Source organism: Schistocerca gregaria, chromosome 1 (genome assembly GCF_023897955.1).
Source record: "Schistocerca gregaria isolate iqSchGreg1 chromosome 1, iqSchGreg1.2, whole genome shotgun sequence".
Classification (NCBI taxonomy): Eukaryota; Metazoa; Arthropoda; class Insecta; order Orthoptera; family Acrididae; genus Schistocerca; species Schistocerca gregaria.
This window is the reverse complement of record NC_064920.1, coordinates 364,154,460-364,182,123: the sequence shown is the minus strand read 5'-3', so window position 1 is coordinate 364,182,123 and position 27,664 is coordinate 364,154,460. Positions and strand designations below refer to the sequence as shown.

The following is a 27,664-nucleotide window of genomic DNA, read 5'->3' as shown; positions in this document are numbered from 1 at the left end:
GCTAATATTTGTGGCATGCAGAATGCAATTCTATCTTGTTAGAGCCACAATACGAAACTTTGCTATTCAGTGAGGATTATTTTCCATGGCAAGTGCACTGTTATTGAAGGAGTGTGCAAAATGGTGCAGGGAAGGAAGAATTTAAGTGTCTCAATTTGTGTGGAAGTGTGGCATGCATGGAGATTGTGCACTTTACAGGGAATTGCAGGTCCATCTCTCCTTAGCACTGGCCCAAACTTTTCCTTGTCTGTCAGCTGCTATTTTTCCCTGGCTTTGCATTACCATTGAAGGGAAATTTATAAACAGAACACTAATTACCGACATCAAGCACCGTCTCGAGGCAACACAGCTAGTGTTTCCACTAAGCATGTAAGGTCTAATGGTCATTTTTTTTCCTAAAATAAAAATTGTCTAGTGGCAAAGTGCGCACTTTGTGATCCAAAGATCATGGAGTCAAATCCTGTTCAGACCACAACTTTTTCACTATGATTTTTAATTGAGTACTCACTTCTCACAGATGTTGGAGTGGCCACGAAAGACATGTGGTTTGGATTCCATGTTTCCAATTAGGTAACTGGTGAAGGTTAGGGACATGTAAATAGATGCAATTACACCCAGCTGAAAGACCTGTAAGAGGTCTACCAGGTACACTAGAGAGAATTCTCTTTTGCTTGTGCTTGTTAGGTAGTTTTCTCCGACGAAAACCTGGCTTAAACTAATAACTCCATATCAACTGCTCAGTTCTCGCACATGTAATGCTGATAAAAGTGGTTAGCAAAGAAAATAAAATCAAGACAGTGTTTTGTGTCACAGACTACTTCCATCAATGAGGACTTGTAATTTGTTGAAATGAAATGCGTCTTGCAGTACTACATTCCTGCAAGTCATTCCTTATAATAATGTTTGAAGTTGTACATTTGACTATCAGTGAAACAGTTCTTTGTTTACTCCCTGTAGTTGTCACAAAACTGTGAAGTGTGTTTTGAATGGGTCAAAAAAAAGCATTTTTCTTGCACCAGGCACATTGAACAAGGAAAAATTGATGCAGTCAGGCTCTTTGCAGTAACCACTAGTTTTATTTAGTCTGAACTGGGATGGAGTCAGAAATGGTCTTGGCCGTTGTTCTGCATATTTCGATGCATACCAGACATGTTGTTGTTGTGGTCTTCAGTCCTGAGACTGGTTTGATGCAGCTCTCCATGCTACTCTATCCTGTGCAAGCTTCTTCATCTCCCAGTACCTACTGCAACCTATATCCTTCTGAATCTGCTTAGTGTATTCATCTCTTGGTCTCCCTCTATAATTTTTACCCTCCACGCTGCCCTCCAATACTAAATTGGTGATCCCTTGATGCCTCAGAAATGTCCTACCAACCGATCGCTTCATCTGGCCAAGTTGTGCCACAAACTTCTCTTCTCCCCAATCCGATTCAATACTTGCTCATTAGTTATGTCATCTACCCATCTAATCTTCAGCATTCTTCTGTAGCACCACATTTTGAAAGCTTCTATTCTCTTCTTGTCCAAACTCCATACAAATACTTTCAGAAATGACTTCCTGACACTTAAATCTATATTCGATGTTAATAAATTTCTCTTCTTCAGAAACGCTTTCCTTGCCATTGCCAGTCTACATTTTATATCCTCTCTACTTCAACCATCATCAGTTATTTTGCTCCCCAAATAGCAATACCCCTTTACTACTTTAAGTGTCTCATTTCCTAATCTAATTCTCTTAGCATCTCTGACAGAATTACGATGTCATCGGTGAACCTCAAAGTATTTATTTCTTCTCCTTGGATTTTAATACCTACTCCGAATCTTTCTTTTGTTTTTTCACGGCTTGCTCAATATACAGATTGAATAACATCTGGGAGAGGCTACAACCCTGTTTCACTCCCTTCCCAACCACTGCCTCCCTTTCATGTCCCTCGACTCTAATAACTGCCATCTGGTTTCTATACAAATTGTAAATAGCCTTTCGCTCCCTGTATTTTACCCCTGCCACCTTCAGAATTTGAAAGAGAGTATTCCAGTCAACATTGTCAAAAGCTTTCTCTAAGTCTACAAATGCTAGAAATATAGGTTTGCCCTTCCTTAATCTAGCTTCTAAGATAAGTCGTAGGGTGAGTATTGCCTCACGTGTTCCAACATTTTTACGGAATCCAAACTGATCTTCCCCGAGGTCGGCTTCTACTAGTTTTTCCATTCATCTGTAAAGAATTTGCGTTAGTATTTTGCAGGTGTTACTTATTAAACTGATAGTTCAGTAATTTACACATCTGTCAACACCTGCTTTCTTTGGGATTGGAATTATTATATTCTTCTTGAAGTCTGAGGGTATTTCGCCTGTCTCATATATCTTGCTCACCAGATGGTAGAGTTTTGTCAGGACTGGCTCTCCCAAGGCCGTCAGTAGTTCCAATGGAATGTCGTCTACTCCGGGGGCCTTGTTTTGACTCAGGTCTTTCAGTGCTCTGTCAAACTCTTCACGCAGGATCGTATCTCCCATTTCATCTTCATCTACATCCTCTTCCATTTCCATAATATTGTCCTCAAATACATCGCCCTTGTATAGACCCTCTACATACTCCTTCCGCCTTTCTGCTTATGCTTCTATGCGTAGAACTGGGTTTCCACCTGAGCTCTTGATATTCATACAAGTGGCTCTCTTTTTCCAAAGGTCTCTTTAATTTTCCTGTAGGCGGTATCTATCTTACCCCTCCTGAGATAAGCCTCTGCACCCTTACATTTTTCCTCTAGCCATCCCTGCTTAGCCATTTTGCACTTCCTGTCGATCTCATTTTTGAGGTGTTTGTATTCGTTTTTGCCTGCTTCATTTACTGCATTTTTATATTTTCTCCTTTCATCAATTAAATTCAATATTTCTTCTATTACCCAAGAATTTCTACTAGCCCTCATCTTTTTACCTACTTGATCCTCTGCTGCCTTCACTACTTCATCCCTCAAAGCTATCCATTCTTCTTCTACTGTATTTCTTTCCCCCATTCCTGTCAATTGTTCCCTTATGCTCTCCCTGAAACTCTGTACAACCTCTGGTTCTTTCAGTTTATCCAGGTCCCATCTCCTTAATTTCCCACCTTTTTGCAGTTTCTTCGTTTTAATCTACAGTTCATAACCAATAGATTGTGGTCAGAGTCCACATCTGCCCCTGGAAATGTCTTACAATTTAAAACCTGGTTCCTAAATCTCTGCCTTACCATTATATAATCTATCTGAAACCTTCTAGTATCTCCAGGGTTTTTGTGTGTATACAACCTTCTTTCATGATTCTTGAACCAAGTGTTAGCTATGATTAAGTTATTCTCTGTGCAAAATTCTACCAGGCGGCTTCCTCTTTCATTTCTTAGCCCCAATCCATATTCACCTACTACGTTTCCTTCTCTTCCTTTTCCTACTGCCGAATTCCAGTCACCCATGACTTAAATTTTCTTCTCCCTTCACTACCTGAATAATTTCTTTTGTCTCATCATACATTTCATCAATTTCTTCATCATCTGCAGAGCTAGTTGACAAATAAACATTTACTACTGTAGTAGGCGTGGGCTTCGTGTCTATCTTGGCCTCAATAATGCGTTCACTATGCTGTTTGTAGTAGCTTACCCGCACTCCTTTTTTTAAATTCATTATTAAACCTACTCCTGCATTACACCTATTTGATTTTGTATTAATAACCCTGTATTCACCTGACCAGAAGTCTTGTTCCTCCTGCCACCAAACTTCATCAATTCCCATTATATCTAACTTTAACCTATCCATTTCCCTTTTTAAATTTTCTAACCTACCTGCCTGATTAAGGGATCTGACATTCCACACTCCGATCCGTAGAACGCCAGTTTTCTTTCTCCTGATAATGACATCCTCTTGAGTAGTCCCCTCCCGGAGATCCGCGTGGGGGACTATTTTACCTCCGGAATATTTTACCCAAGAGGACGCCATCATCATTTAATCATACAGTAAAGCTGCATGCCCTCGGGAAAAATTACGGCCGTAGTTTCCCCTTGCTCTCAGCCGTTCGCAGTACCAGCACAGCAAGGCCGTTTTGGTTAGTGTTACAAGGCCAGATCAGTCAATCATCCAGACTGTTGCCCCTGCAACTACTGAAAAGCTGCTGCTCCTCTTCAGGAACCACACGTTTGTCTGGCCTCTCAACAGATACCCCTCTGTTGTGGTTGCACCTACGGTACGGCTATCTGTATCGCTGAGACACGCAAGCCTCCCCACCAATGGCAAGGCTCATGGTTCATGGCGGGGGGGGGGGGGGGGGGGGGTGTACCAGACATACTTGATCAAATTCTTAAATTTGGCAAAGAGAACTGGTAATGCAGAAATGGCTGTAGCTTAAGAATATCATTCTGCTGATAAACCTGAAATGAGAGAGAGGATCAGAAATTATTTTGTCTGATAATTTTCTGAAAAATGCTTTCCACTGTAAAAAAAATTTTTTATCGGGAGATTGAATCCCACTACTAGTTCCAGGCAGAGTCCACATTACATTTACAGATTTTTTTTGTTATCCACAAAATTAGAGGCATAATTATGTCCAGACCATTAATCCAACAAAAACAATGCATTAGTTTCTGCAGCTGGTAGGAATATGTTTGGAAGGAAATGTTGAAAATGATTTTTTTCCATTTTTCTTGGTTTTGATATGTCGATTACAAGATGTAATTAAACAATCCATTTCTTATTTTTGGTTCTGATTTGCCTTGCGGTTCTTGAAGACAGATATACTGCTCCAAAAACAATAAACCACTCATACTTATCGGTCAGCACTCAGTTGGCTGATGTCTTCTTCACAGCCCTCTCTACTCTCTCATTCCTGACTGGCATGACAGTGCTTGACTTTACACCATAACAGTTATGATCAGGTCATGCCACGTTTCCTTTATACAAATGTACTGTTGACCTCGGCTATGAGTGTGCCGAAGTTGTGCATGTGCAATTGCTACAGCACCAGTAGTGGTGTACATTTGTACTGCCACCTGGAACACTATGAGTTTGGCACTTTTCAGCTATTTTTTAAAATAGTTTCAGTGCCTCTTATCAGCTAAAATTTTAACAGTGCGTTTCTTTCGTTGACTTTTTCCTGTGTAAAAAATTTCAGGGTACCTTTCAACATGTCTTACAGGACCATTCCATTGTAAGTTTTTTTAGGAGTTGTAAATGTGCTTTTATCAGTTTAAATGCTCATCAATATGAACCTCTTAAGAATTTTGAAGTTTCATCCCTATTTGTATTTCCTCACTGCTTATCATTGGCGTAGTACCCCTATATGTGCAGAACTGAATATATTGTGTCTTTTTAAAACTGAGGGTGAAACCATTCACAAAAGCCAGTTAGTGGTACCTTTAAGAACATTGTTTACCATTTCTTCTGTTTCTGTATGAATGCTTGAATTTATTTAATACTAGAGTCATCTGCAAAAAGACTTAATTCTGCTTGTTGTATATTGAACAGAAGGTTATTTACATACACGAGGAACAATATTAAACTTAAGATTGAGCGTTGGGGAACCCCATTTGGAATTTCTCCACAGACAGTCCCTGGACTACATTGATTAAATAGCTAAGTACAATTTTCTGCTTTCTTTTAATCAGATGTAATGTTATCCACTTGTTGGTTACAGCATGCAACCCATAAAACTTCAGTTTATCTAGGAGATTACTGTGATTCACACAGTTAAATGCCTTAGATAGGTCACAAAAATAGCAACTGTTGCTATTTTATTATTTAATGCTTGTGAAATTTGGTGAGTGAATATGTCAGTGGCATTCTCCGTAGAGCAACTCTTCTGAAATCTAACTTTGACACTTCATTTATAGCCCTTCTACTCAGTTTAGTAGTGGTGTTATCCTGTTCTCCGACTGCTAGTCCTGTCTCTCGTTTCACTTCATTCTGTATAGCCTCAATTCTGTTGTCTGACTTATTGACTTCTGACATAATGAGCATGTTCCTTCATTTTTTAATAATCTTTCACAGTAATTGTGAGAGTTTTTTTAGGGTGCCATTACTTCAGGATCTCTATTTGTTCTTACCAAGAGGTACATTTCACTTTTCCTTCCACAGGATACTTTGATTCCTATAGTGATCCCTAGTTTTGTTCAGGGCTTACCAGTACTAAGTTTAAATGACACCAGGAGCTTGAATACATGAGCAATTACATACTTACCAGTCACATACCTACTCAGAATGTATAGGTAATGGAACTATGTTTGTATTTTGAACTTACTGAGCCTCATGTAGATCTGTATCAGTACAGAAAGTCATTTCATGTTTTGTGTGTATTTTCATGGTAGCTACAATGATATTCACATAACAGAATACCCCTGCTCCATCTCTCTATTACAGAAACAATAAATGTACAGAGAAGCAATATTCACAAGGAAATAGTACAGAAACATACTGACTCATCTACTGTAGTTACATTCTTTTAAAGATGGTGTTAACATGGATGTAGGAACATAGCACAGGCTACTAATAACAGTAAAGTGGAGGTTGTACTACTGGCAAGGGATGGGGAGAGGAGAGAATAAGAGAAGGGGAAAAGAATATCCTACATTTCCATAACCTGCCTGATCTCAGCCCTTGTTGGTCCAAGATCTGGTACAAGATCATTTATCCATATGAGCAACTTTGTCATTTGTTCCACAAAATTTCGGGAGAACTGCCAGATGTTTGTAACTTCTTCTATAAAATTTCGGTGCGGACTCTTCTGGCCATCTTCAGGTGGTACTGGCGAAATTGCACTGAGCTCTGACATTTAAGGCTTCAGTGGCACATTCGTGGTTAATTCACTTGGCGTTGTGCGTGCGCAACTTGAGTGCATTCGATTCTGCTTCACCATGTGCCCTCCGTGGTGAAAACTCACCACATCGATATAAATTTGATTGTCTTCCCGCTGTTCCATCACAGAACTACACCGGCTACGGAGGACACGGAAGTTTTTCAATGATTGATTCCATGCCAAATACAATTGAAAACCGCCATCTCGATTAATAAGAGACTCACCGTAAGACAGTCATATTTCCACGGATTCATTAATAATACAACTCCAAAAGTTAGACATATGGGCAACAATTTTTGTCTCACTGTAATTTATGACATGACCAGTGGAAATATCTGTTTGACGATGGCAGACTTACAAGGCTGAAGAAGATGAGTATGCCGCTGATGTTCTACAATGCGATCCTGCACAGTATGTGTTGTTTGCCCTAAATAAGATTTGCCACATTCACACAGAATCCTGTAAACACCTGCCTTGCACAGCTCTAGGTTGTCTTTGACAGATCCGAACAGCAACGAAATTTTTGCAGGAGGGTGAAAGATTGCTTTCACTTTATATTTTCTTAGTATTCTGCCTATTTGTGCTGAAATATTACCAGTATATGGTAAATAGTCAGTCATTTTAAAGGCTTCTTCCTCCTCTTTGCTCTGTCGTTTACAGGTCTGCATCACTTTTTCCACTTGCTGGGATGAAAACCCATTCTTCAGAAACACAGTCTGCAGGTGCTCCAGTTCTGTTTGCAAACTATTGGTGTCAGAGATGATGTGGGCTTAGTGAATCAGTGTCTTCAAAACACCTATCGTTTGTGCCGTATAGTGGCAATTAGCGGTTTGCAAGTAAAGATCTGTGTGAATGGGCTTTATATATACGGAATGACCAAGCATGCACTTACATCGCACCAAAACAGCTAAACATGGCAGGCAACCCTCCTTCTCAAACTCCATAGTAAATTTTATGTTTTCATGTATAGAGTTGATGTTGTAGGAACTCTCGCAGACAGTCCAAACCATGAGGCCAGACTATAAAAGTATTATCAACATATCGCCAAAATAATGTTGGTTTAAAATTGGCTGAGGTGAGTGCTTGCTCCTCAAAATCTTCCATAAAAAGATTGACCACCAAGGGAGACAAAGGACTTCCCATGGCAACACTGTCTGATTGCTCAGACTCATTGTTAAGTAAAAAATATGTAGAGGAGAGGGTGCACTCAAACAGCACTGTAATGTCAGCTCCATACCTATTGTCAGTGAGATGTAGTGTGTCCACAAGATGTAAAAAGTGAAACTACATCAAAACTAACAAGTCATAACTTTTCAGCTGCAGTAACTTAAGTCTGCTGATGAAATCACTAGAATTCTTTATATGATGTGGACACTTTCCTACCACTGGTTTGAGCAAAGACGCCAAGTACTTTACTAAGTCGTAGGTGGCTGCTCCAATATTTCTAGTGATTTACTATTTTTCTTCAGGTCTTCCATGCTCTTTCCTATCACCACAGTATCATCTATGAAAACCTGAACATTTATCTTTTTCCCTATGGTGACTCCTGTACAGTCTTGTGTTACTCTCCTCAGGGTCTTGTTGAGTGCCATATTGAACATGGTTTATGATGTATCTCCCTGTCTCAATCTTGTTTTTACCCCAAATGTTTCATAGAGCTCCCTCCTGTACTTTCTCTCCTTGCTTTGATTCCATCACACATTTTAGTTAGTTGTCTGGTATCCCACACTCTACCATTATCCTCCACGTCTCCTCTCTCATTATGCTGTCATAAATGCTTTGCTGAAGTCTATAAACATACAGAAGGTATCCTGGTTGTGCTCCCAGTTCTTATCTAGTATTTGTCTTTAGTGTGAATATTTGGTTGGTTGTTGACTTACAGTCTCCGAATCCTGCTTGTGCTGTGCCTAATGTTTCTTCAGTGTAAAAGTCGAGTCTTTTCAGTTTAATTCTTGATGTTATTTCATAGTATGTGCGTAGTAGAGATATACTTCTGTAGCCCTGTGTCAACATTTTGTCTCCCTTTTTGTTCATGGGACATACAGCAGCAATTTTCCATTTCTCTGGCATTGCTTCTTTCCTCCACACCTCTTTTTATCAATTCAGCTAACCATTCATATGTCTTGTCTCCTCATTCTTTGAAGAGCTCTGCTGATATCACGTCTATGCCTGGGCCCTTCCCATTTTTAAATTTTTTTATTGCCTCTTTCACCTCCATCAGAGTTGGTTCTTCAACTAATGGTTGTACGTCCTGATTGTTATGTGCCCTGTACTCATTGTTGTAGGTGTCTACTGGGCTGTTCAGCAGTTCTTTAAGATATCTCCTCGAGTTCTCTACATGCCCTTCATTTGTAGTGATCAGTTTTCCATTCTCATCCTTCATTATCACAGGTTTAGTTGTGTACTCTTTTCTGCAGCTTCTCATTGTCCAGTAGAACTGTTTAGTATTGTTCTGGCTGTAGCCTTCTTTGCCTTCTCTGTTTATTTATTTATGAATGATCTTTTCCCTGCAGTTCTATTGTGACTATTTTCATATTTTTTATTGCTCATCACTGCCTGTCTGGCTGTCTTCCTGGCCTCAACTGCTTTTCTACATGATTCATTGAACGATTATTTGCATTTGACATTGTTATTATTGTTATCTACTAATAGTTCCTGTGCTGTTTGCTTTATAACTGTTATTGTCTTGTTCTGTTTTGTATCAATATCTTCACCTTTTTTCCTATTGCTTTTGTTTTCTGGTTCTGTTAATGTATTTTTAATCTTTATCTTAAACTATTTCTCGACCTCCTCTTCTTTTAACCTACTCACATCTTCCCTTTGTGTTCTTTTGCCACTGATGCTCTTACTTGGTTGTTTTGGTAATGATTCTTCCATTAAAATGAGATATTCTCTGTGTAATCTTCACACCTAATAACACATGTGTGTAACATAATTTTCATTTGTTAATTTATGTAGGTCATCCAGATGCTATTCATCGGGCTGACATACGCCTCTCAGATATATCAAACCTTCTTGGATCAGACTGGGTGGCCTTAGCTGGTGAGCTAGGAGTCTCAACTTCAGATGTAAATCTAATAAAGACTGAATATCCAGACAATGTGAATCAACAAGCCATGGTGATGCTGCGATTGTGGCTTCAGACATCGGGTAATAAAGCAAATGGTAAGTTACTAATCTCCAAAAACCAATGTATTTCTGGTATAGATGATATTTTCTGTGCATTCAGGTATTCATTACAATAGTTTGATGAGTGTAGAGGTGAAATTTTCATGTCTAAAGTGATATTTATTTGTTCCTTATGTTTCACATTCATTTATCTGTGCAAGGTAGCCCCAGAAGTTGTAAACTTTGTTGCTAGTGAGCATCATAGAGGGAGATTGCTATTTATATTACATGCTATCAGTATCATTTTATAGGTGTAGTGCCTGTAAGTGGGTCGTATCAGTATGAAAGGTGCTGTTCTCTAAAAAATATCACTTTTAGATAGTCAGAAACTTTGGGACAGTGTTACACTTATTATTAATTCTTTATCCTCAACTGCAGATATAAAAAATTTGTCAACTCTCATTTTCAGAACTGTCTTTGGGTCTTACTGTGACTTCCACCATTAGGTATTTGCAGGATTACAAAGGCAAATGTTTGGTACAAAGTATATTCAGTAGAATCGTTTCTACACTCCTGGAAATTGAAATAAGAACACCGTGAATTCATTGTCCCAGGAAGGGGAAACTTTATTGACACATTCCTGGGGTCAGATACATCACGTGATCACACTGACAGAACCACAGACACAGGCAACAGAGCATGCATAATATCGGCACTAGTACAGTGTATATCCACCTTTCGCAGCAATGCAGGCTACTATTCTCCCATGGAGATGATCGTAGAGATGCTGGATGTAGTCCTGTGGAACGGCTTGCCATGCCATTTCCACCTGGCGCCTCAGTTGGACCAGTGTTCTTGCTGGACGTGCAGAACGCGTGAGACGACGCTTCATCTAGTCCCAAACATTCTCAATGGGGGGACAGATCCGGAGATCTTGCTGGCCAGGGTAGTTGACTTACACCTTCTAGAGCACGTTGGGTGGCACGGGATACATGCGGACGTGCATTGTCCTGTTGGAACAGCAAGTTCCCTTGCCGGTCTAGGAATGGTAGAACGATGGGTTCGATGACGGTTTGGATGTACCGTGCACTATTCAGTGTCCCCTCGACGATCACCAGAGGTGTACGGCCAGTGTAGGAGATCGCTCCCCACACCATGATGCTGGGTATTGGCCCTGTGTGCCCCGGTCGTATGCAGTCCTGATTGTGGCGCTCACCTGCACGACGCCAAACACGCATACGACCATCATTGGCACCAAGGCAGAAGTGACTCTCATCGCTGAAGACGACACGTCTCCATTCGTCCCTCCATTCACGCCTGTCGTGACACCACTGGAGGCGGGCTGCACAATGTTGGGGCGTGAGCGGAAGACGGCCTAACGGTGTGCGGGACCGTAGCCCAGCTTCATGGAGACGGTTGCGAATGGTCCTCGCTGATACCCCAGTAGCAACAGTGTCCCTAATTTGCTGGGAAGTGGCGGTGCGATCCCCTACGGCACCGCGTAGGATCCTACAGTCTTGGCGTGCATCCGTGCGTCGCTGCGGTCCGGTCCCAGGTCGACGGGCACGTGCACCTTCCGCCGACCACTGGCGACAACATCGATGTACTGTGGAGACCTCACGCCCCACGTGTTGAGCAATTCGGTGGCCAACACCGCGGTTCCTGGTGTGTCCACTGTGCCGTGCGTGTGATCATTGCTTGTACAGCCCTCTCGCAGTGTCCGGAGCAAGTATGGTGGGTCTGACACACCGGTGTCAATGTGTTCTTTTTTCCATTTCCAGGAGTGTATATTGATTATCAGTTTCTGATCTCACAGGTGTTACTTTTTGTCTCTATTTGAATATTGTCTGAATTAATCTTTTTCCTTAATGGTTTCCTTTTCGTCTGTATGACAGTATAGCTTATATTTCTGCCATATTATATTTTGATTTGCAATGTGGACTTGCCTAGTCAAAGTTCAGTGTGTATATGAATGTAGTTAGTGGTTTATTGGTTGTGTTTCATGAAATTATAATTCATTCCATTTCAAATTAAATTGCCTAAATATGTTCATTTCCTTTTTTAACCATGTTTCTGTACATCATACTGAAGCTACACAAAGATACATTTCCATTTATAATATCTAGTTTAATGAGATCATTTTTCTGTAAGGAAGCAAAACAGGTGCATGTAACAGGACTTCAGTCATCACTACTATATTCTTCTTTACTATTATGACAGTCTGCTAATGCTGGGGTAATTTTTCAGTTCCAAAACTGTAGAAGTCATGTGGTATTGAGGTGAAGAACTCATTGCACCATGTTTGGAGTGCGTTTTCATATGGAAAGGAAGTTCTTGGTATGTTGTTGATAGGGAACAGAAACAGTGAAAATCTGAGAGTACAAGATTAAGTGAATAAGATGGGTACATAATAGCAGTTGCTGCCAATAAATATCAGAAGTGTTGGTTACATCTCGTGGAACCAATTTGTGGTACACCAAACGTCGCTATTCCACCAGATTCATAAGATTATCTTTTGTGAATGTGCACAGGTCTTCGTACAGGGAATTGTTGCTTTGTTCAGGCTCAACCATTCCTCTCTTTACCTTGTGTTAATATAAAGATGCCATTTCTCATGACCGGTAATGATGCAGGACAGGAATGTTTAGTGTTGTTCATGAGCCAATTAACGATGAGCAAGCAGAGGCGCACACATAGCCACCTACTAATTTTTGTGATTTTGGCTTAGAGCATATAGCACCCATACACCTAGTTTTTGAATCTTCCCCACTGCATGCAAGTGACACATGATGGTGGAATGATTACAGTTCATCACATGTACCAGTTCTTGAGTACACTGATGTGGATCATTGTGTATTAATGCGCTCAAATGATCTTCACCAAACCTGAAGGTCTTCCTAAACACGGAGAGTCACTAATGTCAAAACGATCCTCCTTAAAATGAGAAAAACATTTTGTTGCCATGCTTTGTCCAATGGCATTATCCCCATACACAGCACAAATGTTTCTGGTTGCCTCCACTGCTGTCAGCTGTCTATTGAACTCAGACAGAATAGTATCTTGGAAATGTGATGATTTCTCCACTAGGCACTCCATTTTCTATGTCCACACTCCACTCACTATCTCCAAATGACAAAATGATGATATGTAAACTCAAATAGCAACAGTGTACCACAAAATAAAAAATGACACTTTATAAATGAGCCTGTAGCAGCTGAAATACCAATATGCAAAACAAAAATGCTACAAAGTTATTCATTTCACAGAAATATTCTCTTCGAAGAAATTTGAGTTTGTCATGACCACATAGTTAACTTACATAAATTATAATACTATATATGGCCTCAAACGGACAGTCTTGAATATTGCACACTAACAGGCTTAATGAAGAAACTTAGCAAAGTCTTAGGAAGTTGACATTACAGACTGAACTCAGTGCCTATGTGTCTGCTATTTGGGTCATAATTGCATTATTGATGTGAATTATAAAGCAGAAAGATTTAGGACTTCCATGCATACTTTATACAAGAGTTTATATGAAAATCAATTATTAATTTCCAGGAAATGTGTTGGAAAAAGCACTACGAAAAATAAATAGGGATGATATTGTGAACCAGTGTGTCTTTAATGTGGAGCTTGTGACAGATGACATGGAACGTGCTGTAGCTAAAGTTCATCTTGACCAATCTGGTTTTGACAACCTCCGAGAGGAGCTTGGACCATCTCGAGATGCAACTCTTCGACGAAATACAAGTCTTGATCCTTCTTACACAGAGCAAGATTTAATGAAGGTACTTACCATTTCAGTTTTGTTATATAATTTTATTTATTCTATTTTTTATATTATTAAACAATTTCTGCTTCTACAGGAGTCTGAATCTGTTGAAGAACTGGTAAACTCCGAGAAACAGGCCAAAGATAAAGGTAAAATTTGATAGTGTTTCCATATATTTAGTAGAAAGGCCTCAATTTTGTAAATTGTCAGCCTTTTGCCCATTTACAGGTGATGAAAAAATGGAAGGACTTGAGCGGAAGGATTATGTAGAAGGTGAGGAAAAGTATGCAGCTGAAGAAAAGGATGTTAAAGGAATTATGGAAGATTTTCTGTCTCATGAGAAAGGACAGACATATAGAAATGAGATACAGAAAGTTTCAGATCAGTTAGAGAAGCTAGATGTTTCATCACCCCACATTGTTGAGACAACTGTAATAACAAAGAAGGGTGAGATGATGTATTTGAATCCACAGTTATAGTATAATTAAGTGGCGTCGATGTCAATCATTTGAAGCCTATGTATAAATACACATACTGTCTCTAAAACATCTGATATAATACTATCTTTATTATTTTCAGAGATTCACTCACCAAAATCATCCAAGACACCACCTCCAAGTCCAGCAGAATTCCAAGATAATTTAGGTATATAACCCATGTAAATATTGTAGAATATATTTTTAAAATATTTGCCACTGTTTTACATTTTTCAAAACCTGTTGCAATACTAGTAATGGAGTGCACATATTACTGTTGAAGGTCTTTCAGGGTTGCTACAAGTTCTGGAAATTAGGGAATATCAGGGAATTTCAAATGTGTCAGAGAAATTTCAGGGAAATTTGAAAAAAAAAATCTGGTAAAATCTCGTTTTTGTCTCAGTAGATGAAATGATTTTTTCATGAGATGTCATGCATTGTCGCTGGCTGGGTGCTGCTACCCTACTTCCTCATTCTTACTGCTTCTCCCCTCCCTACCACTCCCCTCAGCTTGCAGGCAGTGCTGCCACCACTTCTTGCCGCTAGCCTAGCAGCTGCCGATGAGAGGTAGGGAGGCTTCAGGAGTGGTTTGTTTGGATCTGATTCTCAGAGATTGTTGACGGAGCAGCCAGAGACCGCGGTCAAGTATGCATGAGTTGTGATTGTGTATGTGCTCTCATTTTCTGACAAAAGCTATGGCCAAAAATTTAGTTGTGAGACTGTGGCTGCCTTTTCTACATGCCTGTCTGCGGCTCAGCGATCATCTTTATGGTGAACTGCTACCTATCTTCATTAGTACTGATTCTCAGAATATTTGCGCAAGTTATCTGCTGCATAGATTGATCACTGCAGTCTCGTTTCATTAACATTGTGTCTTTGACATGCCACATGAGTAGACTTTCATGATGGCCAAAACTGCACGTCATTTCTGTATATCTGAAGCCCATCGTTTCCCACTAATGTGCAAGCCCTGCCCATTGGATCTGGTCTCACTAATCTACCTGCAGGCCAGATCCGTTTGCGTGTGGCATAATGTGGCAGATTTTCATGGTTTATCCATGGACCTACGACTGCAGTGCTCCTTGGCAGGCCAGAGGCCACGGGCGATGGAGTTTAGGAATTGTGACTGTCTCACCACAAGCACATTGTACAGTGCGGTGTTTTATAGACTTTTATTTATTCTAGTACATTTTGGCACCTTGAAAGTAGTTTATATATTAGAAAGTATGAGTGATAACAAGAAGAAAATTGGGGCAGTCACTGGCAGTTTGTTCACTACATGCTCATATATTTCTTGAAAGGAAAATAGAACCAACATTTTATTGGTGGTCACCTATGGTGTTGGTTTACACACTTCTTTCAAGACACCTACATTTTTCTGAGTTTATTTCTGAAATCAGTGAAGATATGTTAAATCTGTCTTGTGACACCAAGGAAATGCATAGTTTTGTCACCAAATGTGTTTCGTTTTATTGAAATAAAATAGCAACAGTGGCCTTAATGAAACACATATACCATTTGGCTTGCTTCCTCCATCTAAAAACAGTTCATTACAAAAGATTTTCATGTTGGTACTTAAGACTTTTGCTCACATTGGGGAGAAATATGAAAGTCCTTAGATTTTTGTTGTCAATTTATGTCTTTACTTACCCTTGAGATCACAAAATTTATCAGGGAAAAAATTCTAAAACTTGTCTGGAAATCAGAGAATTTCACTTGGGGAAACTTATGGCAACTCTGAATCATCCTTTTGAATCACATCAATGTTTTTTTTTAGATTAGTTATGTTTGTATGTGCCAAAAATCATCAAACATTATCATGGGTGAAAACATGGTTCATTAACTATAAACAGTCAAGAAGATTACTCAGGCACTGGAAGAGAATAATTATATTTTATGTTTATATACAGTATCTTAAAAACATTATCAGTCTTTGAAAAGGAAACCACATCAATATAGCATGTTATCTAAGAAACAAAACAAGAAATAAATATTCAAGTCAATATGTGAAGGAACCAGAAAGTCATGCTGTCAAAGTGAGTTATTGTGTTTCAGAGATATCACTGATCAGTGATCAGATCTTTTGCTACACAAGAAAATTTTAATACTAGCCAAAAATGTGATTAACAGCTCAGAATATATGTGACTCTTGGTTATTTATATCACAACAGGTAGACAGTCAGAAAGAAATGTCTCACATTTGTCGTCTCATGAAGAGTTTTCCTGTGGCCCCAATGACTGAGTATTGTTTCATATTCTTTGGGAATGTCACACGTTGTGTTAAGAGATAATAGTGCTGTCATGTTTGAGAAAATGGCTGACATGTGAGTGTTAGACTGTGTGTGGTAAAAAAAATCTGAAAAACTGAAGTTGAAACATGATTCATATTGATGGGGTGCTATAGTGGGTATAATACAGCTGCACTCTGTGTTTGTCATCAATTAAAATTGCTGGATGAATGCTGTTGACTAATCAGACCACCAGATAACATAGGGATGCAATGTAATCTAAGCTTTCCATTATTAAAAAAACTTAATTATCATTCTTTTTAAACAAAGTTATTCAAAGGTTTTGTACATGCTGGATGTCACAAGCATTAGAAATCATAATAAAGAGGCAAGGAAATAAATAACCACTAACGTATGTACATTTTCTGAGTGGGAAGAGAGGAGGTCTTAGAAAATACTGTGACAGCATGTAGACATGGGTTCATTTTTTTAAGTTTGAATTTGAAAAGGGAATTGAAGGAGTTATACCACATAGTGTCACTGAAGAAGAACATTTCAGAACTGCACAATCCTCAGAGAAAGTAAGGGTGAGTGCCTTTTGTGGTCAGCATTGCATGGAGCTGATGAATGTTTGGGAAAAGCAGCAAACAATCATTTGTGGGAATATGTCATCACCAAGTTTGCTAATAAAAACTTAGTTTTGCATTATTGTGCAATATCACTCACAAGAATAAAGACCAATGCTAAGATTGCAGGGGAAATCATGCCTCACTGCCACACATCACAAACCCAATATATGCAAAGTTTCATCTGTTCAGGCGTCTAACAGAAGATTACCATGCTTGCTATTTTGAATATTTTTCATGATGGAATATGAGATTAATAAAAACTGTTGAGATGGATGAAAATGATATTTAAAAGTGCACCATTCTTCGTGAATGTTGTAGCTACATGACATGTAAATTGACACTGATTCCTTGAAAGTAAAATAGAAAAAAATGATAAGGTACTAAGTTCTGACTGATTCTTATATCTAAGACATATTGAGAAAGCAAGGGCTGTTTGCTTTTATATATATGTTACCATCTCAGAACAATGTTGGACAAAAGCAGCATCATCTATTGATTGTTTACAAAGTCACAGAAGCCTTTGTTTCATTTCAGGCATATTTGTTATGTGTGAAAGGAAACAATAATGACTTCAAAAATTGTTGCGTCTGTCAGTTATGAAGAGCATACTCTTGTTAGATTTTTATGTGCAAAACTATCTACAGCTGCTTAATTTCATCAAATATTGTACCTGATTTTTGGGACAACGGTATTGAATGAAGGAAGAGTTAGGCAAAGTGGCTAAGCAAGTAGATAAGATGAAGAGTGGATTGGCAGGCCCAGACTCTAGACCATGAAATCATGCAACAAGTGGACCAATGAGTGCAATCTGATGAGTAAATGATGATTGATACTGTAGCTACAAATTTCCTCATGTCATACACACTGCTGTTTTGACAATTGCACAGAAAATTGTGTGCATGTTGATGGCAAAAATACTAATCAACCAACACAAAGAGCAAATAATACCAAGCAATTGAGCATTTTTGAACTACTATTGACAAGATGGATATGATTTGTTTTCCCACATTGATGTGGGTGGCAACACACAGGTAACCTGCACCAGGCCAGGCACACCTGGAGCAGAGCCGAGTGGGTCTAGCACTTCAGCTTTCCTCAATACTGCACTGCTCTGTGCTGGTGTGTCAGTCAGATGGTTATATGCCAAAGGCAGCAGAAATGACAAACAGGAAAACTTGTTTGCAACACAGTGGGACTATTTCCAAGAGGCAAATATTGTAGGGTACTTTTATAAGCAGGATTTTATCACTAGAATTTAGTTTCATCTTTTTATCCTTCTGCCAAAGCAATAACTATATTACATAAACATTAAGTTGTGATATTAATAAATTTGTACATTTCAGTTTTATGATATGTAAATGTATGGAATTATGGTTCATGATATAGCCAAAAGTGTGAAGACACTCAGATCAAACTGTAACAATGGAGACTCCAACTTGGAGTATCAACAACACCCCTTCCTAAAGTGGTGTTCTGTTGCCCATCCAACCTCCACAGCATCCAAGTCCATCCTTATGCCAAATCACAACACCTTGCCACAGGAATCATATCCCTGCGGAAGACATAGGTGCAAGATCTGCCCAATCCACCCATCCAGCACTTCCGATTTGAATTCTGTCACGTGCTTATCCTACCCCATCAGGGGCTGGGCCACATGTGAAAGCAGCAATGTCATATACCAGCTCTGCTGCAATTGTAGCACAGCTTTTTATATTATACTACCAACCAGATGTCAACCAGGATGACCAGCCACTGCCAAAGTGTGGCCAAGAGCAAAGTAGGCCATCCTGTGATGCAGCATGCTGCCGAACATAACATGCTTGATTTCAGTGACTGCTTCACGCACTGGATCCTCTCCTCCACTACCAGCTTTTCTGAACTGTGCAGTTGGGAGTTATAATTAAAATATGTTTTCTGCTCCTGAAATCATCCTGGCCTCAGCCTCCTACGTTTTCTCTTTTCCACCTTCTTTGTGTGCTTCCCTTTGCCAACACACCCACCTTTCCCCTTTTCTGCTTCTCTCCTTTTTCGCTCCTCATTCCTCCCTCCTCCCCCCTCCCCTCCCCACTTCCCTGCTTCACAGGTCCCTGACGCTGCACCTGTTGGCAGTGTAGTTCCTGCATGCTCCGTCAGACAGTACTCCCTTCTCTCCCCTCCCCCCCCCCCCCCCCCCCCTGTCCCATGCACCCATAACCTACTATCCCTTCCCCCTACAGGTTGCTGCTTGTTCTACATGACAATTGCAGTCCAGTCAGAGTTGCCACTGATGGCGGTTGTATCTGTGTGAAATGTGCTTGTTTGTGTGAATGAATGGGTGTGTACGTTTCCTTTTGTGATGAAGGCTTTGTCTGAAAGCTAATGTGTAAGTGTCTTTTTCTATTGCGCCTGTCTGCAATTTAACATGTCATCTTTACGGTAAGTAGCAATCTTTCCTCGTACTGTTCAGATTAAAATGTATTAGTCCTGAATGTTGGCAGGACTTTGTCAATATCACAACAGAAAAAAATGTCAGTACACATTGTTGAAGCAGACATTGAAATAACTTTTCTGAGCAGTCAAAAATATTGCTCTGGGAGTAACATTTTATAAAAGTCTTGTAAATTTGTGGACTGGACAAAGAGGTTATTGAGACAAGTGCTATACTACAGTTCTAATAGCGCAAGTTGAAAGTAATGATGTACATCAGCAGTCAAAAATGACAACAATCTGACAAATAAATCAAAATGTCTTTAAGCATGCAAAGTCTTGGAATCTGTTTGAGAACTGATCATGATATGTTCCGATTAATGAAACTTGTCAGTCATGTCTTGCACACAACTGAGTGTCTCGTATTCAGGAAATGCTACATGTCATGAACCTGAATTTGATTTTTCCATAGTTTCAGCTTTTATTTGAAACCACCAATCTTGTCCACAATACCTGTTACCAAATTATTCTCCTCTTGCACTGATAGATTTAATGAATTGAAATAATTGATGACATTGAATGTACAAATAAGGTCAACAGTCCAATCAGGATCGCTCATATGCTTATCCTCTGGAATGTTGTGATTTCTTCTTGCAAATTAAGGAACATCTTCAGGATTTGGCCATGCCACCTAACTTTGTAGTGGAATGAAATTTCGGGTGACATCAGACAGGAATTCTTTAAATGTAAGAAGTACTGATCCGAGTGACTGAATATAATTCACTTCATGAATAATGGCCCTCATTGTATAGTTTTCCTTATTGACTTAGTTCATAGTGCCTTTTGACATTTCAGGCAGTGAGCTGCAGCTGTCAATGAGGTCTCGACAGATTGCAGTTTCTCCACTACCTAGCTAGGAAGACCATTTTGCACTTGCTGCGTTGATGATGCACCATTTGTTGTGCTGCGGACCGTGTGTTTCCATTCCACTCCAAAGAAATCAATTATCATCTCCAAAATGTCAAAATACCTGTGCCAATAATAGTGTCCTCCTGTGAGATGAAACTCAGAAGCTCCTTAGTCACCTCTAGCTAAATGTTAACTCTCTCATGAAACTCTCCAACTGGGCTGTGCCTGACATGTTGATAGGATCATCAAGTGCGATGAAAATTGCTGTGAAGTTGGGTGCCTTTTTAGATAGCTGATGATGTACATCTGCAGCCATATTCACTGTATGACGAGAAAGTATTCAAACTTCTGCTGGATACAAAACCTGCCTCGTACTCTCCTTCAAAAAATGTCTTCCATTCTGTGAGATTTTGAAAACTGTTGTGCAGCTCACTTGTACTGATGGCCCCTTGATGTCAATTTCTCAGAAAATGGTTATTATATGTCATTCATATTGCACATTGGTAACTGTTACTACTTAGCTATCTAGGCAGGCACTTCTTTCTGAAACCTTTTTAACATGTTATTTATAAGATTATGTTGCATCTTTACTTTCTCTTTTACATTTTTTTCTGTGAAGGCTGCCTTCGATTCAGCCACCATTCTCTCTCTTTTGTCAGAAGACAAGTGCATCATTTCATCTTTGTTTCAGTTGTAGTGGCATACCAGTGATTTTTTTCCAGCTTGTAATAGTGCAGTTGCATGTTAAGCACTTTGCATGGCATTCAGATGAAAAAAAAAAGTAAAGCAGTTACAATTTTGCATTTAACAATGTGATACCTCCACTTTTTATTTTCTTAGACAATTTTGTGGAATCCATAGAACTCTTAATGTAGAATATAAAGATATGCCTTACTCCAGCCAGCTTTCCTTTCTCCTGTCAACCCTCAGCCACAATTACCAGTGCACTTGGAGCACTAAGTGGTAGTGCTGTTTGACCAGGCCAGTCTTAAACCATCACAGAATCAAAACAACAGTCATTGTAGTAGCACTATTTACCTTCGCCAAAACTAGAAAAAACTCAAGCAATGTCTTTACTTGAATCTAAATGTGGTAGTTAATGCTTTCTGCATCGTTAAGGGTACTCTTTCAATTGATTTCATGGAAAGTGTGTCAACAGTTACAGCTGACATGAATTGTGAAACAAGACATGCCATCCAGAAAGGAAGGGGCAAAAAGCTATCATCCAGGATACTCCTTCATAACAATCTTTATTAATATACCACTGCCCATACCAAGGATAAGATTCTGTATTTATGTTGGGAAGTTCTTGACCAACAACTATCACCTCTTCTGGCACCCTAAACAATTGCTTGAAGATGAAAAGGAACTAAAGACTACTCTTATCAACGTGTTCAGTTCCCTGGTAGAGCATGTCTATGCTGAGGAATTGAAGAATCGAGTGCACTGTTATGAAAAACCCTTAAAAGTGAATGGTAATTATGTGTGTTTCTGACAGCTCTTACTTTTTTAATGTCTCCTTCTATCTATACAACTTCTCTCTCTCTCTCTCTCTCTCTCTCTCTCTCTCTCTCTCTCTCTCTCTCTCTCTCTCTCGCTCAAAATCGTCTCCTTGTGTCCATCTGTATGTGCAGGCTAATCTCAGGGATTGTTTTAGGGATTTGACTAATAGATACTAATGGATAATTCTCAAGGAAGGATTTTGTATGTATTTTATAAAAATTTTACTCAAATGGTTTGAATTAAAATGAACTAAAGTTAAGTCGGAGAAACAATGTCTTTGCCATAAGATTGAAAGTATTTTGGAATACTTCTAGAGATGTTCGAGGGACATGTATCAAAATATGACAACACTTTCAGACTGCCAATTTTTGCTTCTCTTAGATTACTAGCTGAAATTCACACTATTAATTCACTGCAAAGTCTTTGAACAATGGGCAGTGAGTTACTCAACTTTTAAGTATTCTAATGAACATGGCCAATAACAAAAAGATAACCACTTCATCGTTGGGCAGTGGTGAGAGCCTTACAATTTAAAACACTCAAATACTTTTACCCATAGTTTTGCTGCAGTCATTTGAGAAAATTGCATAGTGAAGAAATATGCAAATCCTAAATATGTGGTGTTTTATTTTTTATGCCTCAAGTAATATATTTTCTGAAAAACTTCTTCAGCATTACATTATTTCAGCAGTGCAGCAGATGACTCAACTTTGTTTTCTTTGAATCAAACTTAGATGCAGACATGATTCTTTGCATGGTACAGTGAAAGTAGCTTGCCATAAAGAGTCCATCACAAAAAATTGTGGCAGTGAGTCTCAACAATATATCACAATCTGTACTAATCTTCACAGGAGAAATGCTGTAACTTGGTCTAAACATGTGGATCATGTGTTCCCCCCCCCCCCCCCCCCCAATCCACACACCCCACCCACGCCCCCTCACCCCCACCTCCCACCCCACACACATCAGCCAGCCTCTGGTACATAATGAATCACTCATTAACTCACAGTCATAATTCAGATATAATATTTACATTGTTTGTAACTTATTACTCATGAATACATCCCGATATGCTCCCTTCATTGCCATGAGATATCACTCCAAATGCCAATTCTTTCTGGAACACAGAACAGTAATGCCTCCACACAATTTTCCTGCCATGGCCTGCATAATTTGTATTAAAGTATGAAAGTGATGATAGGCACTTTCTTAACATTGTTGTTTGAATTTGATTTATGACCCACAAACAAAATGTTCTAAGCCATTCAAATTGTCTGGCTGCAGATACTTATTGCTACATATGAGAAGCCAGGCCAGGTCATTAGTACATACATAAATTGAAGTCTTGTGTCACAGTTTCTGTACCTTCAGGCTAATGTCAGGAACTACTGTAGGGATTTTATCTGTTTATGACTAAAAGATTGATTCATGAGGATGACTTCTGTATATAATTTATAAATATTTATTGGCAATTGGCTAGATTATGTTGAACCAAAGTCCCCCACCACTCTGAAAATAATGCCATTACCACCTAGTGGTACAACTGTCACAATTCTAGAGAGCAGCGAAGCTTGACTGAGATCTGTGTTGAGCCTGGTGGTGTGGAGGTAAAGCGTGTGTCTGGATACCAATAGGTTATGTGATTGTATTCCGGATGGCCCACAAATTCATAACTCTACCTTCTAACGTTGTAGTCACCTCTCAGTGATGTAGATATTCGCCATAACAAATCGTGCTTCAGATTTGGTGTTAAGCTGTAGGTCCCCATTCTGCAGTTGGATAACTGGTTAGGTACATGCAAGTCGCCGGAGTGAAGTCCAATTGAAAGTCTTGCCCCAGGCCTTTGAGCCACACAAAATTACTATAATCTATACATATTTTCTCCTTGCATACATATTATAAATTAAAGTCTCCCGCTGCCATTTTCTGCCTGTATGCGGAGGCCACTTTTTGATACTCATGCCAAACTAGCACTGCAGTGAGTAGGTTCTCAGATGGCCCAAATGTTACCTAGGGGTGGGCCACTAGAACTTTGTATATATATATATATTAAAAACAAAGATTCCAAGACTTACCAAGTGGGAAAGTGCCGGTAGACAGGCACAATAAATAAAACACACAAACACACACACAGAATTTCTAGCTTTCACAACCGACGGTTGCTTCTTCAGGAAAGAGGGAAGGAGAGGGAAAGACGAAAGGATGTGGGTTTTAAGGGAGAGGGTAAGGAGTCATTCCAATCCCGGGAGCGGAAAGACTTACCTTACGGGGAAAAAAGGACAGGTGTACACTCGCACACACACACGCGCGCGCGCGCACACACACACACACACACACACACACACACACACACACACACACACATCCATCTGCACATACACAGACACAAGCCTTTACAAATGTCTGCTTGTGTCTGTGTATGTGCGGATGGATATGTGTGTGTGTGCTAGTCTTTCTGCTGTAAGTGTGTGCTGTTCACAACGTGCAAGTGTGCTGTGGACAACATGGTTTATTCCTTAGAACAGAGGATTTTTCTGGTGTTGGAATTCCACCGCCTAGAACACAGTGTTGTTGCAACAAGACGGTCTGGGCCGCCATTTCTTCCAAAGGAATCATTGGCCCATTTTTCAGATCCGAAACGATTACTGCATCACGCTATCTGGACATTCTTCGTGAATTTGTGGCGGTACAAACTGCCTTAGATGACACTGCGAACACCTCTTGGTTTATGCAAGATGGTGCCCGGCCACATCGCACGGCCAATGTCTTTAATTTCCTGAATGAATATTTCGATGATCGTGTGATTGCTTTGGGCTATCCGAAACATACAGTAGGCGGCGTGGATTGGCCTCCCTATTCGCCAGACATGAACCCCTGTGACTTCTTTCTGTGCGGACACTTGAAAGACCAGGTGTACTGCCAGAATCCAGAAACAATTGAACAGCTGAAGCAGTACATCTCATCTGCATGTGAAGCCATTTCGCCAGACACGTTGTCAAAGGTTTCGGGTAATTTCATTCAGAGACTACGCCATATTATTGCTACGCATGGTGGGTATGTGGAAAATATCATACTATAGAGTTTCCCAGACCGCAGTGCCATCTGTTGTTGACAATTGTAATTACTGTAATTTCGAAAGTTTGTCTGCCTGAAAATGTACTGTTGTCCCAAGCATATTGCAACAAACGATGTATTTCTATCGCTGCTCGTTTAGTTTGTATTGCCGTTTCAAATATACCGGTCATTTTTGAAACACCCTGTATATATATATTTTGGGGGGGGGGGGGGGTGGAGGTGAGAGAGAGAGAGAGAGAGAGAGAGAGAGAGAGAGCAGTTGTTTTGTTTTGTGCTGGTTCCTTATGATGTGAAGGTGTAGCAGAAAATCATTTTTTGGAGATGAACATATCTCTGCATGTAATACATTGAAAGAAGAATATGTGTATATTAATAATGAGGATACATGTCTGTTTTAAATTTAATATGTACAATCTGAATGAACAGCTCTCTGCCACCATTGCAGTGTGTACGGATGTATTACTAATGACCAACCTAAACAGATGCAGATGCATACTGTTCAATATTAAAATAGGACAAGCTACCATTGGCCAAGTAAGTGCATTTAAATATCTTGGAAGCACAATAAGTGAAGACTTGAAATGTCACCAGGAGGTGAAAACTCGAATTGCCATAACGAGGGAGTCATTCAACAGAAAGAGGAGACTGTTATGTGGCAAATTAGATAAAGGTCTAAGGAAAAAGCTTGGCAAATATTTTGTCTGGAGTGTGGCACTATATGGGGCAGAAACATGGGCACTGAGGTGAGAGGATGGGAAAAAGGTTAGAAGCATTTGGGATGTGGAGGAGAATGGAGAGGATAAGCTGGATGAAAAAAAAGTGAGTAATGAAAGAGTATTGGAAAGTGTTGGTGAGAGAAGATATTTGTTGAAGGTTATAAGAGAAAGAACTTGTTGAGACATTCATTGAGAAGAGAGTGCTTGCTAGCAGATGATTTGGAAAAACTGGTTTATGGGAGAAGACTGAGAGGAAGGAGATTCAAGATGATAGACAACATAAAGGAAAGAGGAAATTATGCGGACCTGAAGAGGATGGCAGAAGACTGGACAGCCAGAAGAACTACCATGTGAAAACCTGCCTTTTGGCAGAACATTAATGATGATGATAAATTGAAACAGAATTACAACCAGAAATAAACTCACTTTGCTGTTGTGACCTTACATCAACATATGTCAAGGTTTTGGTAAACATTTGTGGTGTGGAATATGGCTTCAGAGTTACTGCTTTTGTTCATCTACATCTACATCTACATGACTACTCTGCAATTCACATTTAAGCGCTTGGCAGAGGGTTCATCGAACCACAATCATACTATCTCTACTATTCCACTCCCGAACAGCGAGCGGGAAAAACGAACACCTAAACCTTTCTGTTCGAGCTCTGATTTCTCTTATTTTATTTTGATGATCATTCCTACCTATGTAGGTTGGGCTCAACAAAATATTTTCGCATTCGGAAGAGACAGTTGGTGACTGAAATTTCGTAAAAAGGTCTCGCCCCGACGAAAAACGTCTATGCTGTAATGACTTCCATCCCAACTCGTGTATCATATCTGCCACACTCTCTCCCCTATAACGCGATAATACAAAATGAGCTGCCCTTTTTTGCACCCTTTCGATGTCCTCCGTCAATCCCACCTGGTAAGGATCCCACACCGCGCAGCAATATTCTAACAGAGGACGAACGAGTGTAGTGTAAGCTGTCTCTTTAGTGGACTTGTTGCATCTTCTAAGTGTCCTGCCAATGAAACGCAACCTTTGGCTCGCCTTCCCGACAGTATTATCTATGTGGTCCTTCCAACTGAAGTTGTTCGTAATTTTAACACCCAGGTACTTAGTTGAATTGACAGCCTTGAGAATTATACTATTTATCAAGTAATCGAATTCCAACGGATTTCTTTTGGAACTCATGTGGATCATCTCACACTTTTCGTTATTTAGCGTCAACTGCCACCTGACACACCATACAGCAATCTTTTCTAAATCGCTTTGCAGCTGATACTGGTCTTCGGATGACCTTACTAGACGGTAAATTACAGCATCATCTGCGAACAATCTAAGAGAACTGCTCAGATTGTCACCCAGGTCATTTATATAGATCAGGAACAGTAGAGGTCCCAGGACACTTCCCTGGGGAACACCTGATATCACTTCAGTTTTACTCGATGATTTACCGTCTATTACTACGAACTGCAACCTTCCTGACAGGAAATCACGATTACGTGTCAATAGATCGTTCCCTTCGAGGTGATTCATAATGTTTGAATACAGTATATGCTCCAAAACTCTGCAGCAAACCGACGTCAATGATATAGGTCTGTAGTTAAATGGATTACTCCTACTACCCTTCTTTAACACTGGTGCGACCTGCGCAATTTTCCAATCTGTAGGTACAGATCTATCAGTGAGCGAGCGGTTGTATATGAGTGCTAAGTAGGGAGCTATAGTATCAGCGTAATCTGAAAGGAACCTAATCGGTATACAATCTGGACCTGAAGACTTGCCCGTATCAAGCGATTTGAGTTGCTTCGCAACCCCTAAGGTATCTACTTCTAAGAAACTCATGCTAGCAGATGTTCGTGTTTCAAATTCTGGAATATTCCATTCGTCTTCCGTGGTGAAGGAATTTCGGAAAACTGCGTTCAATAACTCCGCTTTAGCGGCACAGTCGTCGATAACAGTACCATCGGCACTGCGCAGCGAAGGTATTGACTGCGTCTTGCCGCTTGTGTACTTTACATACTACCAG

The 27,664-nt window shown here is 39.8% G+C and overlaps 1 protein-coding gene across 14 annotated transcripts in view; it reads left to right on the top strand.

Annotated features, from left to right (window-relative positions):
• Positions 1-27,664, top strand: part of LOC126346684 (ankyrin-2-like) — a 962,838-nt gene that overhangs the window by 910,441 nt on the left and 24,733 nt on the right. For all 14 annotated transcript variants that reach the window (XM_050002221.1, XM_050002216.1, XM_050002220.1 and 11 more), the window contains 5 exons: positions 9,766-9,972; positions 13,477-13,706; positions 13,785-13,839; positions 13,919-14,137; positions 14,270-14,335. In XM_050002221.1, the coding sequence (XP_049858178.1) occupies positions 9,766-9,972; positions 13,477-13,706; positions 13,785-13,839; positions 13,919-14,137; positions 14,270-14,335 (777 nt within the window). The remainder of the gene's footprint in view (positions 1-9,765; positions 9,973-13,476; positions 13,707-13,784; positions 13,840-13,918; positions 14,138-14,269; positions 14,336-27,664) is intronic.